At 44.3% G+C, this 16,035-nt stretch overlaps 1 protein-coding gene across 2 annotated transcripts in view; it reads right to left on the reverse strand.

The window, feature by feature from the left end:
* The window catches only part of LAMA3 (laminin subunit alpha 3), a 253,780-nt gene that overhangs the window by 135,939 nt on the left and 101,806 nt on the right, over positions 1–16,035 (reverse strand). Inside the window, exons 13-18 of one of the 2 annotated variants that reach the window (XM_046670883.1) lie at positions 7,113–7,250; positions 5,030–5,076; positions 3,966–4,065; positions 3,202–3,254; positions 2,861–2,966; positions 2,014–2,113 (exon numbers count right to left, since the gene is read on the reverse strand). In XM_046670883.1, the coding sequence (XP_046526839.1) occupies positions 2,014–2,113; positions 2,861–2,966; positions 3,202–3,254; positions 3,966–4,065; positions 5,030–5,076; positions 7,113–7,250 (544 nt within the window). The remainder of the gene's footprint in view (positions 1–2,013; positions 2,114–2,860; positions 2,967–3,201; positions 3,255–3,965; positions 4,066–5,029; positions 5,077–7,112; positions 7,251–16,035) is intronic. The other variant, XM_046670884.1, reaches the window with a different exon arrangement.

Here is a 16,035-nt window from a genome sequence, read left to right on the forward strand (position 1 = left end):
GTTAAAGAATTAACACAAAAGAATGTTTACAAGAGTGGAAACTTGGAAATGACATAAATATACAACAATTATGAAATAAATTATGAAATATTCTATTACCATTAATATTTTTGAAGACTAATGATAATGGAAAATGTTTATGATATCATGTGAAGTGAAGAAATTGACACAAATTATGTGAAAAATAAAATACCAATTTTTATTCACAGAAAAAGCCTAGAAGAAATATACAAAAAATATTAAAAGGAGTTACCTTTGGTTGGTGGAATGAAGATTTTTCTTTGCATTTTTACTTTTATGTACTTACTAATATTTTACAATGAATATATATTATATTTATCAAAAAATTACTTTGAAAACAAAGTGAACGTGAATGCTTTCTAAACTTGTAAGAAAAATTAAAATGCTCAGATAATATCATAAACAAATATTTGGGAAGAATTTAGCACAAAAGGACGGAAAGTTTACCAACCTGGAGAAAAGGCGCTATGGCATTTATGTTGCTGGTTTGCTACCCTTTTAGTTCAGTTATCATTTGTCACCAAATTAAGGGGCATGTTCTGAATTTCACACATATCTATTGGGTGTAATGTAAACAGTCAAGATTTTTGCCACAGGGTGGGTGATATAATTTCTATTCAGTTGCATTATTTCAACCTAAAAATGAGCCCATGACCTACATAGCTGGAAGGAGAAAGAACGTATGCTGGTTAAGGAGGGAAAAGCTCACTTTATCAACAGGAGGGTGGAAAATGTTTCTGAACCTATTTGCAAAGTTCCTCTGGTCCACTGTGAGCCTGGCTCATCTGCCGGAAAACAAATCTACAGACGCGTCCTTCTTCACACACGTTTTATTACGCAGCACAGCAGTGAGTGCCATTTAGAAACGACTCACGAAAGCACAGCTGGGTTGCTCTGACTTCTAGAATTCAAACGTTGGAAAAGCTGAGGGAAAGGAATGAAGTGCCAGACTAAATACAGCCAATTTAGCTTAACTACCATAAGAGATTTCTTTGTTAATCCGTTGATAATGCAGAAGCGGTGAAGATGCTTGAAATTTAGAAGAAGTTGCATTTCACAAAGTTTCCAGTGTATGATTAAAAGTTAGAATATTCAAAATTAGTGTTTCCTTGCCCCCCTGAGGGAAAATTATGGATGGATCATAGTTACAAAAAACTATAGGGGCTGCCCCGGTGGCGCAACGGTTAAGTTTGCATGTTCCGCATCTCGGCAGTCTGGGGTTCGCCAGTTTGGATCCCGGGTGAGGACATGGCACCGCTTAGCGAAAGCCATGCTGTGGTAGGTGTCTCACATAGAAAGTAGAGGAAGACGGGCATGGATGTTAGCTCAGGGCCAGTCTTCCTCAGCAAAAAGAAGAGGATTGGTAGTAGTTAGCTCACGGCTAATCTTCTTCTTAAAAAAAAAAACTACATAAATTGATAATATAACAAGACAAAGAGACAGTCTGCTGCCAGACTGGTGATAGCCCCTCTGGGATCTGTCTTTGCTTTGTCCCTTGCTCATTTTAATTTGCTTCTGCATGAGATGAGGAACTTCTTCCCACTTCTAAAGTTTTCTTCCCTCCCCTTCACCCAGTGTGACAGTCGGGCCTCTCCACACCTTCAGTCATGAGTCCTAAGGGTGACGCGGGAACTGGAACTCCTCAGCCCGGGAACCTGCCCATCTCCTGGGCTCCTCATGCTGTGACTTCTACATGGAGGCCATGGAACCCATCTCATATCCAGCTCTAGGCTCTCTCACCTCGCTTTTTGTCCCTGTCCCTCAACTTTCCAGTGAGGCTGCTCTGTGACCTACAAAGTGGAACAGTTTTCGGGGCAACCTTACTTCCTGCTGTAATTGGACCCACAAGTGTCCAGATTTCAAATGACAGGACAGCTTCATCTGCCTTCTCTTCTTAGGTCTGCTTCTCTCTTCATCAGAGCCGTCAGCATAGACAGGATTCTCTGAGCGAGTCTTCCCATCGATATGGGAAGAAACCTCCTGAAGACTCACCGCTGGCACGCCTTCCCCACGATGTGCGCTCGGCACTGGCAGACTCCGCCGGGCCCACTACATATGGGGCTGATGGCTCCACCAATGTCACACTGACACCCTGCAAGTCAGGAAACAGCAGCGGTCACCCATCAAAGCATCTCCATGCTGGATGCTTTCCCTCCCGCTACGAGAAATGGAAATCAGGAAGCCCACGGCTCTTCTCCCTCCCACGTCTTATACCCAGCAAGTGTTTGAAATGTGTAGGAACCTCCCAAACTGAGATGGCATGTCCCTCCAAAAGTCCACTTGTAAGTTGGAGGTGCACTTGTAGGCCAGCTTGACACTGTTGTCCAATGTAAGGGGCCAGCAGCCCAGGAGCTAAACATGATTTAGCAACACAATGCCATTATAAACAATGTGTGCTAACAAGAGGCTGTGTGAGAGACACAAGGGTAGCATTGCGGGGCAATTCCTCCTGTAATTGTATTATTTAATACAATATTATCTCTAGAAATCTGGTGTGAGCTTTTTTGATAATAGAAGATATATCTTTAAAATTACTAAGTCTTGATGTTATTTACAAAATTAACAGATGACTCCCCCACCATTCCAATTACATTTTTTTATAATTAAACCAACAGTGTGCTGGTAAAAGAGAAGTAGAAGCAGCCCCATTTGCAAAACTAGCCCAAACTAGTTACAACTGATTATTTGGCCAAATTCCCTGGACAAAATTTTTCCATTAGAAAAATTGCATTCCATCAGAAAGTCTGCATGAAGACAAGGAACTCAGGATAAAGGTTATCCTGGTAGTCTTTGTCCATCAATACTTTCGCTTTACCCAGGATCCACTGTAAGTATTCACCTTGACATCCAAAGTAACTGCTCTTTTCCAAAGCAAAATATCCATCTTCGCATGTGTCGCAGGAATCACCACTGACATGGGACTTGCAGTGACAGTCACCATCTCGCTGCAGAACAATGAGCAGGATGACAAAATCTGGTAAGATTACAGAATTCACTAATCTGCAAGATTTAAAACTGGCTCATTGTATAACATGAAGCAGCACAACAAGGGTCTGAAAATGTCTAAAAAGATTCCCATGCCCTGCACAATTACAGAGGTCCTAACATCCTCCCACAGAAACTCCACCATTCATTCTATAACATTCTACTGTTGTCCTATGAACCATCAGCCCACGTTACCTGCCCACACTCTCCAATTCCGCTCACTGTTCCCCCTGCATGGCACTGGCATTCTGTCAAGAGAAGAGAGCATCCTTGGACCAAGTTCACACAAAGGACAGTTCCCCGGCTCTGGGAACATGACACACCAGCAACACTACATAAGAAGTCACTTCCTAGCACACTTCAGCAGAATTCCAGTTTGCACTGTTGAGGCCTAAAATTGGACTGCTTTCTGGGGTCAGCAGAACAACCAGATCACTACCATCCACCTACACAGAGAAACGGTTAATTCATGACCACTTGAGACAAAAGCAGCAACATCATGGGAATCGTTTAAAAATGAACCTAAAGTCAAGGTCATTACTGATATGCTTACATGAAACTATATTCTGTGTAAGGGTATTCCTATTCACTCCACTTAGCTGCCTTTAGCTCTGTGTTTTTCATTTGCTATCCTGGCTTCGACACAAGCATAAAATGAAAATAAAATTAAATCAGAAAGAGTGGATGATAAAAATAAGGCAATATAAGGCATTTTTCAAGTAGCTGTCTTCAGAAGCAACAAAATACATATGGAAACAGGATATAAATCCTTTGCTGAGATTTTGAAAATGACAGAAGTTCTGCCAAAAGTGGGGGGGGGGCCATCAAAACATTTATACAAAATTTCAGACAAATTGAACTGATTAAATAAAAAGCCCTTTTGTGGGTTTAGTCACTGAGGTAGAGGAAATTAAGAGGAAGTTACAATACGGTAAATTTTTGTATGTATAAAGCCTTACCTGAACATCCATTGGGGTTTTCTGTGGCTAAATTCCAATATAATGGTTTGCAGATGCTACAAGTAGGACCTTCAACATGAGGCTTGCATTGGCAATATCCCTTCGAAAGAAAGTCAAACTAATACTTGACATCTCAGAATTAAGATATGTTTTCAAACATGTGTTCTGAACAAAGCTTGTGACAGAAATATATTTTGGCTATTAAAAGAAAATTGTGTATCCAGGGGGAATAAAAGAACCAGGCTGATTTCAATAGTCTGCTAACTGCTTTTGTTTTATTATTCATTTCTTTGTTAGACACATAATCCTTATTTGTGGTTAAAACAAAATTGGAAAATACAGAAAAAGAAAAATTGAGAGATCACTCATGTGTAATATTGTCGTTATCTGTTGATTCTGTTACAACATGGGCTATAAATTTAAATGGAAAAATATCTGAGTATTTAACATGTTGAGAATCAGTAGAGGATTCTGCCGATCTGAAAGAACTTTTGTAATATGCAGGCGTCATTGCCTTGCTTAAACATCATCAAGACTCATAGTAAGGATACAGAACCTCTCTGCCACTGTCCCGTCGGTGCCTGGAGGTCCAGCATCTCCAGGCTCCCAAACTAAGAAGACAGGTAATTTCTAAAGTGCTTAGGAAACAAATCAGAATGTCAGAGTATTATGCTTGGACTAATAAATAAATTGTAATTATTTTGTGCATAGGCAGCTTTCTTTAATGTGGACTTAGCCTTGGATTTACTTAATTTTAATTAGGTATGTCAGGCTTACATGCAGGGCTCCGAGGTGGCACTGCCCTCAGAGTAAGCTACAGTAGTAAGAGTTAAACTCTAGGACTCCAGAAATAAAAATTTAAGTAAACCTTATTCTTCTGTTTTTGAAAAAATCACAGTATCACATATGCACTCTGAAAAAGAAGAACGACCTTTTAAGCAGTTTAGCTGCAAGTATTATTTTAATTTACTTTTAATTTCAGGAAGCTCCCCAAAGTGTTAGTCTGTAATAAGTATCAGAATAGATCAGTTAGAATTGTAACCCTCTTATAATCCTCTACTTACCCGACTGGAGTCGAGGGTACCGGCTGGGTCACAGGCACTGCTGGAGCCTGTATATGATTTAGAAATGTTTTAAATGCCTGGGGTTTTAATGTTTGTTTGTCTCTTGGTTTGTTTTGATGTTTTGAGTTATAAAAGTTTTAGTGGTTTTTAAAAATAGTTCATCTACATTTACATTTTTTGATAGACGGGTGGCAAAGATTTTGCATGTAATTCAGAAAAAGGTGATGAATGACCTTTATGGCGTTAATCCCCAAATCACCCCCTTTGCCACTGAACAACTCAGTTGCCTGCTTCCTACTAAAAGTTCATTTCTAACTAACTGGGGAGACGGTGGAAAGGAGAGTCTAGAATTTTGAGCATCTTTAGTATTGTCCAGAAGAGGGCAGTATTGTACCAAGTGACTTTTTAATTGTTAATTAAAAAGATGCTAAAGAATTTTTAAGTATATTTTTTAGTTAACCAAGACTTAATTCTTTAATTATCGCAACCCCCTTGTTCCCACCTGTACTAAACTTATTTCTAAAATTAATTAGTTTGCTCTCCTGCCTGTCTTAGTCAATATAGTTTTACAAACCCAATATAAGCTCTCTTCAATAAACTGGGGCCTTGCGATGTCTCATATTACTATTAAACAGCATTGGAAATGGAGAGAGTGTCAGTAATCCCTCTATGAGCCTGGTTTTTCCAGTAATTTAAATAAACCCATAATATGATCTTGTTTTCTTACAAGTTGTTCCTTAGACTTTTTGCCTTTATCGTCTCCTCTTTGTCTTTCTTTGCTTCAGCTACCCCCTAGATGATCCTCATTCTCTCTCTCTTTCTCTTTCCTTGTTGATTTTCCCTTGCATGCTTCCAACTTTCCTGCTCTTTGTTGTTTTCCAACCTGGCCATACCCAGCTGTTGGCTCCTCCCCAAGTTCACCAATGTTGCCATCTAGCTCTGGAGAAATCATTCTGGCTGCCCGGCCCTCGGCCAGGCAGCCTCAGCCCTTCCCACAGCACTTCCTTCCACTCCTGGCCCCCTGGAGGCCAGCAGACCCAGCTGGGGCCAGCCTCACATGCAAAGGCAGGCTGCCCTCTCAGACTGCTGGCTGTAATATCCACCAGCAAGAAAACCTGTTGTCTTGAGGATCCTGGTGAGAAAGGTTCTGGGGGATCAAGTTGGAGCTGTGACCCTGTCTTCAGATGGCTCTGAATGAGAAGTTTGAAGTGGTATCAGGAGCAGGAAGGGGTCTGAGAAAACCACAGTCTCCTGATGGGAAGTCTGGTTCAGCCTTTCACAAACACCTCTTCTCAACAGAGAAAGGGTCCTTGGAAAGCAACAGGCAGGAGCTACTAGCCACTGGAGGCAGTGCGCACCAGAGAGTGCAGGGAGATCCCGCAGGCATTTTATGTCTGGGTCCTCCGCCTCAGAGTGCAGCAGATTCTCAATCTCTGGGATCAATGGGAGATGAGTACTGACAACGGCCCATGACAGTGCTTCCTCCTTGGCTCACTCCTTTCAAACCCAATAGACTAGTTCAGCCCACTCTGCTTCCCCTCACAGCTGTGCCGATGTGTGATGACACAATCCCGCAGGAGGCCCGTGGCAGGCCAGGAGAGAGGGGCAGAAACCCAGCAAACGTCCTGCTCTGCCCGTCAGCAAGAGGACCCGTTAGAACACCCCGAGGGGGATTACAGTGCAGCCCACAACTGTGCCACAAGCCCAGAAACAGAAAGAAGCCAAGGTGTCTTGGGAAGGGGGACAAGGAGCACTGAGTGTAGCTAAAAGGGTCCCCCTCTGCCACTCTGCTATACACAGAAAATTTGCATGTGAATCAACAGACACAAATTTATGACACATGGGAATTTGATTTTTTTTTTTTTAGGAATCACTTCTGGATTCCTTTGAGGATGCATATCTGACATATGTGTTTTGAATGGACTCAAATTGGGGAGGAATCAGGCAGATTAAGGTCAAACTTGTAAGGGTGACCTGTCTGGGGTCTACGGAGGTTTTTGGCTTCTCTGGAGGCTGGCTGCACACACTTCAGAGAGGAACACCCCCCTCCCCCCGCCCGCAGGCATTCTGATGTCTTTCCTACCTTGGCAGTGGGGGAAATCATAGGCTCCTGAGAGACACCTGTCACACCGCTGTCCTGTAATCCCTGGCCGGCATTCGCACTGTCCAGTCTCTGGGTTGCAGGGCGTCTGGTAGGAGCCAAGGGCTGAACACTGGCAGGCTGGATGGAAAGACCTCAGTCAGACCCAGGGCGGCGGTGTATGGGAGGAGGCAGAACGGCTTCCTGGATACGAGCACAGGGTTGGGGCCAGAAAGATCCAAATGCAAGTTCTAGCTCCGCCTCTTATTAAACCTGGAACCTGACACAAACCCTAAGTCTGTTTCCCCTTCCTTAATAGGAATAACACTAGCATCTACTTGACCAGATTGTTGCCAGGATTAAATAAGATAATACTTGAAAGAGCTGGGGACACTGCCTGTCTCATAGTGAGTGCTCAGTAAATGCTCATCTTTCATTGCTGTTGTTAATTTCACGTTCAGCAAGATTGGCTGGTCGCGATCGAGGGCTTTGGGGACGCTTCTTGCATACAGTAGTTGGTATTCACTGGAGGAGGACAGAGGGAACAGAAGATGGAGGATGTGGGTTTGGAGAGGCCATTTTAATTCCACATCCCACTGCGGGTCAGGTGCAAACCATTCCAGTCCAGATTAGGTTACAATTGTCCCCCTTTTTTTCCCTGTTACTTCTCTTCATACCTGGCTTCTCAAGGTCTGGTGTAGCTGAATAATCATGGAAAAAGTTATGCAGGCAGGGTTTGGAATGGATGGGAAAAGTATCCCTGGTTTCTTTCTCCCACCTCACGTAGGTGAATTAAACATGCACGGACGGGGAGAACAGACTCTGGCCATCACCCTGTCTGCTCCCTTCCCACTGGCTCGGGTTCCTACCAGTCTCTGTGTGGCTAACCTCCTACAGGGCGGCAGTTAAGCAGCATCGCTCCCGTTTGCCCTGAAAGAACCTGCTTCTGGGGAGAGGTGAGCAGTGGAAAGGGCCCACTGATTTCCTGAGCTGGAAAGTTTCACACCTTAAGAACTGGAAGGAACTGGAGAGATTATGTCATTGAATTCCACTGTTACATTGTGAAGTTCAGAAGTTAGGTGACATTCCCAAGGTTACTGAATTAGTCTGTAGCAAAGGGCTTCAGTCTCTGGGGCAGACACATCTGGATTCAAGTACCAGCTCCACCACTTAATAACTGTGAGATCCTGGGCAAGCTGCTTAGCCTCTCTAAGCCTCAGTTTCCTCTTCTGTAAACTGGAGCTGATAACCACACCTACCTCATGAGATCACTAGGGAATCACCAGCCACAATACACAGAAAGCACTGTGCACAGGGCCTGGCATAGAGCACGTGCTCAGTAAGTGTTCCCTCTTATTAACATTATTACTGGGGTCACCCAAGGTCCCCGATGCTCCGGAAGTGCTCTGGCACCATCCCACGCTGCGTTAGTGGGAATCAGTGGATTAGTATTCCTGACTTCCAAACTTACATTCACTATAATAAAAAAAATACAACCTTGTTTGCAAGGTTTCAAAAATTCCATGCTTGTTGAGGCCTAGGGAAAGAAAAGATTCATGAGATAAAGTGCCCATTCTGGTGATTTATTTGCAGGTGTCCTTAGGATCTGTAAAGCACCGTGCCACTAAGCCTTGGGGTGTGGAGCTCCCACTGGGACGAGACCATGCCATTTTCATTCTCTTTAACAGGACTCGGTCCGGACCTATGTGTGGTGAGTTACTCTGACAGTGCTTTTTCATGATAACGATAAAGGTGGCGTTTGCCCAGGTTGTCACGGGAATCATAAAATTCTCACTGACAGAGGGAATTTAGCTAGTCTCATTTACAGATTACCTGGGATTTCAATGGGCCATGTAACTTGTGCAGAGAGGCACAGTTAGGTAGTGGCAGACCCTGAGAATTTCTCACCATTCCACTCACCTTTCTTTTGAGGAAGATTAGCCCTGAGCTAACATCTGCTGCCAATCCTTCTCTTTTTGCTGAGGAAGACTGGCCCTGAGCTCACATCTGTGCCCATCTTCTTCTACTTTATATGTGGGATGCCTGCCACAGCATGGCGTACCCAGCGGTACCGTGTCTGCACCTGGGATCCGAACCGGCGAGCCCCAGGCCGCCGAAGCGGAATGTGTGCACTTACCCGCTGAACTACTGGGCCAGCCCCCGACCCTCCTTTTTTAAAAAAAATTATTTTATTGAGGTCATATTGGCTTGTAACATTGTGTAAATTTCAGGCGTGTATTATTATTTATCAGTTTCTGTACAGACTGCAGCGTGTTCACCACCAATAGTCTGGTTTTTATCCATCACCATACATATGTACCCCTTCCCCTCTGGTAACCACTAATCTGTTCTCCTTATCTATGTGTTTGCTTATCTTCCACATATGAGTGAAATCACATGGTGATGTCTTTCTCTGTCTGGCTTATTTCACTTACCAAAATATCCTCAAGGCTCATCCATGTTGTCGCAAATGGCTGATTTTGTCTTTTTTATGGCTGAGTAGGATTCCATTGTATATATATATCACATTTTCTTTATCCATTCGTCTGTGGATGGGCACTCAAGTTGCTTCCACATCTTGGCTATTGTGAGTAATGCTGTGATGAACACAGGGGTGCATAAATCTCTTTGTATTGTTGATTTCATGTTCTTTGAATAAATACCCAGTAGTGGGATAGCTGGATCGTACGGTATTTCTATTTTCAAAGTTTTAGAAATCTCCATACTGTTTTTCATAGTGGCTGCACCATTAGCAGTGTATGAGGGTTCCCTTTGCTCCACATCCTCTCCAACACTTATTTCTTGTCTTGTTAATTATAGCCATTCTGATGGGTGTTAGGTGATATATCATGATAGTTTTGATTTGCATTTCCCTAATAATTAGTGATGTGGAAGATCTTTTCATGTGTCTGTTGGCCATCCGTATATCTTCTTTGGAAAAATGTCTGTTCATATCTTCTGCCCATTTTTAGATCAGTTTGTTTGTTTTTTTGTTGTTGAGTTGTATAAGTTCTTTATATATTTTGGAGATTAACCTCTTGTCGGATACATGATTTGCAAATATTCTCTCCCTGTTGGTGAGTTGTCTTTTTGTTTTGTTCATGGTTTCCTTTGCCTTGCAGAAGCTCTTAAGTCTGATGAAGTCCCATTTGTTTTTTTTACTTTTGTTTCCCTTGCCTGAATGGACAATTGCTAATTCTATCCTCCATAATATCAGCTTTGTTATTTAAGGACTCCAAATTTTTTTTTATCTCATTCATTGAGTTTTTAACCTCCAACATTTCTGATTGTTTTTCTTTATAGTTTCTATCTCTTTTGTGAAGAATTCCCTCTGTTCATTAATTTTGTTCCTGACTTCATTGAATTGTCTTTCTGAGTTCTCTTGTAATGCTTTGAGTTTTTTTATGAGAGGTATTTTGAATTCTCTGTCATTTAGATTGCAGATTCCTGTGCCTTCAGGATAGATTTCTGGGTAGAGGGAGGTAACACTGTCTTTTTTCTCCTGGTCTGGAGTATTAATATACTTATTCATGCTATTTGATGGGGTGGATTTGTGCCTTTGCATAGTGATGGTATCTGGTCACAGAGTCCACCTGTCTCCACTGAGGGTGAGGGGCAGGAGCTGTGTATTCTGAGCCCACAGTGATCCCTCTCAGCTGTGCCTGTCTGAGCCTTGGCCACTTCTTGGGAATGCGGCAGCCCTGTGGGTTCCCCCCTGAATGGGAAAGTGATCACATGGGAGCTCAGGGCTGCTGCCAACTGCTCCCTCAGTCCTGCTGAGATGGGCTCCCTCATTCCAGGCCACAGTGGTACTATGGGCCTTTGTGGCAGCCAGGAGCTCATTTGCCTGGGCACGCAGATCTGCCACTGTCTCCTGTTAGGTCGCATCAGCCACTGTGCTTGCTGGCCAGGGTCTCCCCCTGGGTCTGAGCCTGAGTTGCTCCCTGGGGACCATGCCAGCACTGTGGGCTCTCCCACTAGATGGGAAAGCAATCATGTGAGGGCTCAGGGCTGTCATCACCTGTTCCCGCAGTCATACTAAGGCATGCTCCCACCCTTGGGGCCACAGCAGTGCTATGTGTACTCCAGCCAGAAGAGCAGTTGCATGCATGTACAGGGCTTCTGGGGGGCTGGAGAGTGCTCACATATCTCCACTACCTCTCTGGGGATAGTCCATCCCCCCTCAGATGTATAGTTGCGCAGGTCTCTCAGGTGTCCTGATGTGCTGTGTGGGTATCCTGCACTGATCAATGAATGCCCATTTAGTTGTAGTTTGGAGCAGGAGAGACAAAAGGACCAGCCCTCTCTTCCATGTTGCTGACATTGGCCTGTGATGGTTAATTTTTATGTGTCAACTTGGCTAGGCTACAGGGCTGAGATAAGTGGTCAACACCAGTGGAGATGTTACTGTGAAGGTGTTTTTACTAGATGTGATTTGCATTTAAATCAGTTGACATTGAGTAAAGCAGATTATTCTCCACAGTGTGGATGGCCTTCATCCAATCAGCTGAAGGCCTTAAGAGAAAAGACTGATGTCCTCAAGGAAGAAGGAATTCTGTCTCCAGACTCCCTTTGGACTCAAGCTGCAACATCAGCTCTTCCCTGGGTCTCCAGCCTGCTGGCCTGCCCTTCAGATTTTGGACTTTCCAGCTCCCACAACTGTGTGAGTTGATTCCTTAAAATAAATCTCTCTAATATATACGTACACACACACTTTATTGGTTCCATTTCTCTGGAGTACCCTAACAAACAGAGGCTCTTTCCTGTCTTAAAAGGAAGTGAATGCAGAGAAACAAACACCCACGTAGACCATTGGGGTAGCTGTAGGAGCCTGGAGCACAATGATGGCAGCTCCAGCCAGCATAATGTGGGTAACGTTGACACTGGCCTCCAGGACCACAGAGGGTGTCCAGGGAGCCTCAGGAGACACAGTTACACTCTGGAGGTGAAAACAGAGACCCAGCCTTACATGCATGTACATTGTTTGAAAATTGTGTATTACTTAATCTGGCACCACACTTCCCATCTCAATCCAGCTCTCAGTGAAAGTTGCCAAACCCCAACCCCAACCCCAACACTGGCGGCCCTTCTCTCACTCTTGGAAACACTATAAGGTTTTACAAACATTTCAGTTCTGCTCTTTGTGTTGGTCCAGCTTCCTTGGTTTTCTGGAATATTTTACTTTTTCTCGTCGACTCCTCAGTGTTTCTCCCAAAGAGTATAAAAAATAAGGATAATCAACATCCAAGGGGAAAGGGAGCTTGTCTGCTGTGCTCCCCAAAGTCTTCCAGCATCAAGCACCATCCTCGCCCCTAGTACATGCCAAACAGATATTTATTAAATGAAAAAATAAGAACTATAGAAATCCTGCTATGGGTCCAGCCCATGTAGGTTCTTGACATGCGTTCTCTCACTGAATCTTGCAACACTGCTATGAGATGGGTGTTGCAATGAGTAATGCCAGCCTCTTCTCCATCAGTAAATAAGCTCGGAGAGTGAGGCAACACTCTACAGAGGACACATAAATTACAAGGTAAACAGAGCCCCTTATTGTCTCAGGGGTGCTCTTATTGTCGACCATTTTGGAGCTTTTCCTTCTGTTGGAAAAGCAGGCTAGTACCTTCTTCAGTCAAAGCCACAAAGCCAACAGTTAGTTCCACAATACTTACCACCATCCACCTCTGGTTAACTAGGCTTAGGGAAAATTAAATCTACAGAAAATCTTGAGCCTTCTCCCAACCAACCACCTCAATGTTTTAGACAAAAACTGAATTACAAAGTGAAGTGCCAGTTTGAGGCAAAATTGCAGAGAACTTGGCTTCAGGCGGCCCCCTGCCCAGCCCTGTGTGTTTTGTTTTCCCCTTGGAAAGGTTGAAAGGGCTCTCCAGGGAGCATCTGAGGCTAGAAACCCTCCCCTGCAGCCCCATTCACCATCGGCTGGTGCAGTAGGCCTCTTCTCTTGGTTAGTTTGTCTGATTCACGAGAACATGGTGACAGGCAGAAGGAGGTTAATCCTGCACTAGAAACACATGCGTAAGAGTTTTCTAAGGAAAGACCTGTCACCACAACCCAGACTCCAGCAAACACCAATAGGGCTGGTTCTGGGCCCCGGGTCAGGTCAATGTGGTTGAGGTTTGGGGCAGCTATACTTTGCAGGCCTTCAGTTCCTAGTCACAGGAGGCCCACTTGTTTCTACATTCCCACCCTCCTAGCCACCGTTCTAAGTGCTGACAGTTGCTGCCTAGCAAATTGCACCAGAAAAGGAGGGGGAGGAAGGGGAGAGGAGGAAGAGAGATGGACAGGCAAGGAAGAGAGAAATGAAGGAGATGAAGGCAGGAATGAGGGGTAGAGGAGGAGGAAAAGAAAGTGAGGCTCGGGGGAAGAGGAGAAAGGAAGAGAAAACCCCCCAAAAGACCAATTTCACTGGAGAGTCGCAGTGTATTCTGTGGTTGAAGATAAAGAACTGAACCAGACATCAACATAAATTACAAATACATACAGAAAATTCCCCAAAGTGGCCTCATATCTACGATCTGACTTACATCTATAAGGAAGAAAACGACAGGGCGCTTGAGTGAGTCGAAATTAAAATGAGAAGACACCGCATTGTACTTAGAGAAGTCTGGGGTCAATTAAGTTTATGCAAGACATAAATTCAGGACTGCAGTTGGCAAGAACAACTTAGAAGGGTTTTAAAATTCCTTTTCAAGATTTTCAAAATCTTTAAAGGAACACAGAGCATAGCCGTAAGAACTTTTTTTTGGCTAGAATATACCGGACCATCTGATGTAGCATTTGGGGCCACTCTGATTTGATTCTAAAATTCAATGGGCCATGCAATCAACTTTATCTAAAAAAGATCGCAAATTAAAATACTGGGTGGGACCCTGATGCTAGACCAAGTACAGATTTCACTGAGTCTGAGCTTTAGCCACTAGCCTCAGAGCTGTCGCCAAGGGAAAAATTTAAAAAGATCGCAAAAGCTGTTGGAAAAAGGTGAGAGCAAGAGAAGGGAGACCATCACAGACAGAATGTTGGAACATTCCCAATTCTCCCAGAACCTGACGGTTTACATCTGGAGCAAGGAACTCGCCACCAGCCCAGGAATAAGGCGGACGGTGTGCTTCCTGCAGAACTCGGAAAGCAGCTTTTCAGCAGTGGTGGCTGCCCCTTGAGGCTTTGGTGAGGTCCACCGAGAGACAGGACTTGAGGTGCCCGCCTGCTTGAATTCTAAAGCCTGAACAATGCTTGCCCTCTCCCTCCTCCCCTTTTGGGAGGAGCTGAGGAACAGGTGGAAAGCAAAAGAGGGAGTGGAATCAGGGCCCACGATGAGCCGGCGACCCCCCCCCCCCCCCCCGCCCCGCCCGCCTCACTGTGTGAGCCACGACTGAACCGCAGACAGAAGCCAGCAGAGGCTGACCACACACAGTCACCAGGGAGCCAGCAGAGCGCCTGCTCGTCTTCCTCTAGCCCCTGTCTGTGGCGGCTGTCAATACATCTTCTCTCCTAAGCTTGCTGTTCTGCCTTCTGGCCACGGAGGTCAGGCGGCTTTTGTAGACCTTTGGAAGCAGAGGTCCAAACCAACTCTACTGAAAATATAAATGAGAAGATAAATTCTTATTTTTTTAAATCCCAACTCCAATCCTTTAACACAAGGGATATTGCATTATCTTCATACACGGTAGCTGATTAAACAGCTTTTCACATCAGGTGTCATCTTCTTAAGAAGATAAATGCTACAGTTAAACCTCAGAGGTTTTCCTAATTACTCACTGGACTGGTCACTCTGGGGAACTAAGTTTTCTCAGAGAGCTGAGGATTTTACTGACGCAGAGTTTTGCCACCCCCATTTGGTTACAGCACCCTGATTTTGCTGTGGGGCACTGCTCCTCCCCTTACTCCATCCAACTCCACTCCCACTTCCGTGGACGTGAGGAGACTCAGGCTCGGCCAGTGAGAGCACTGAATTCCATGGCCATGGGGGTTGGTTCAGGAATGGGCACGTGAGGCAGTCGGAACCAGACTTGCCTTGGAGGAAGGCATACTCTTTCCCTGGACTTGAACCTGGAAGGATGAATGTCTGTGTCTGCTTGGGCTGCCATAACGAAATACCACAGACTGGGTGGCTTGAGCACAGACATTTATTTTCTCACTGTTCTAGAGGTTGGGAAGTCCAGGATCAAGACGCTGGCTGATTCAGTTCCTGGGGAGGACTTTCTTCCTGGCTTGCAGACAGCTGCTGTCTCTCTGTGTCCTCACATGGCAGAGAGAGAGAGAGTGCAAGAAAGCTCTCTGGTGTCTCTTCTTGTAAGGACATTAATCCTATTGGATCACTACTACATCCTTTGACGTCATTTAACCTTAATTACTCCCTATTCCAAATGTTAATTACTTCAACGTATGAATTTGAGTGGGACACATTTTAGTCATTACCATTATATGTCTAAGAATGTTGGCTATCATCTTACCACCACCTGAGGCCCAAGAATGAAACCAATATACAAGATAGCAGAGTTGAAAGATGGAGAAAAACAGACCCTACCAAGATGGTTGAGCCTCTGGATCAATCTGTTCCTGAAACCAAATATGCCTGAACTGTTCAATTACAGCCAATAAATCCTTTTTGCCTTAAGCGAATTTAGGTCAAGTTTCCTGTCACATGAAACCATAGAGTTGTAACCGACTTTTTAATCACCAGAATGTTCTCATTTTAAAAGTACTCTTACTGAATAGTGTTCTCCCTTTCTCCTTCTTTCCTCCTGAAACAGGTATTCAGACGTATTTTAACCCCTTCCTTATGATCTAGAGCCCTCATGACAGTGCTCATTTACTTATTCCAGTGGGGATTCCCTCAGTACGTCCTGAGCTGGGTAGGAGTATTTGCCCTTCATTAAATGGCCTCGGACTGCTATTTCTTACATTTTAT

This window comes from Equus quagga, chromosome 9 (assembly GCF_021613505.1).
Source record: "Equus quagga isolate Etosha38 chromosome 9, UCLA_HA_Equagga_1.0, whole genome shotgun sequence".
In the NCBI taxonomy this organism is placed as follows: Eukaryota; Metazoa; Chordata; class Mammalia; order Perissodactyla; family Equidae; genus Equus; species Equus quagga.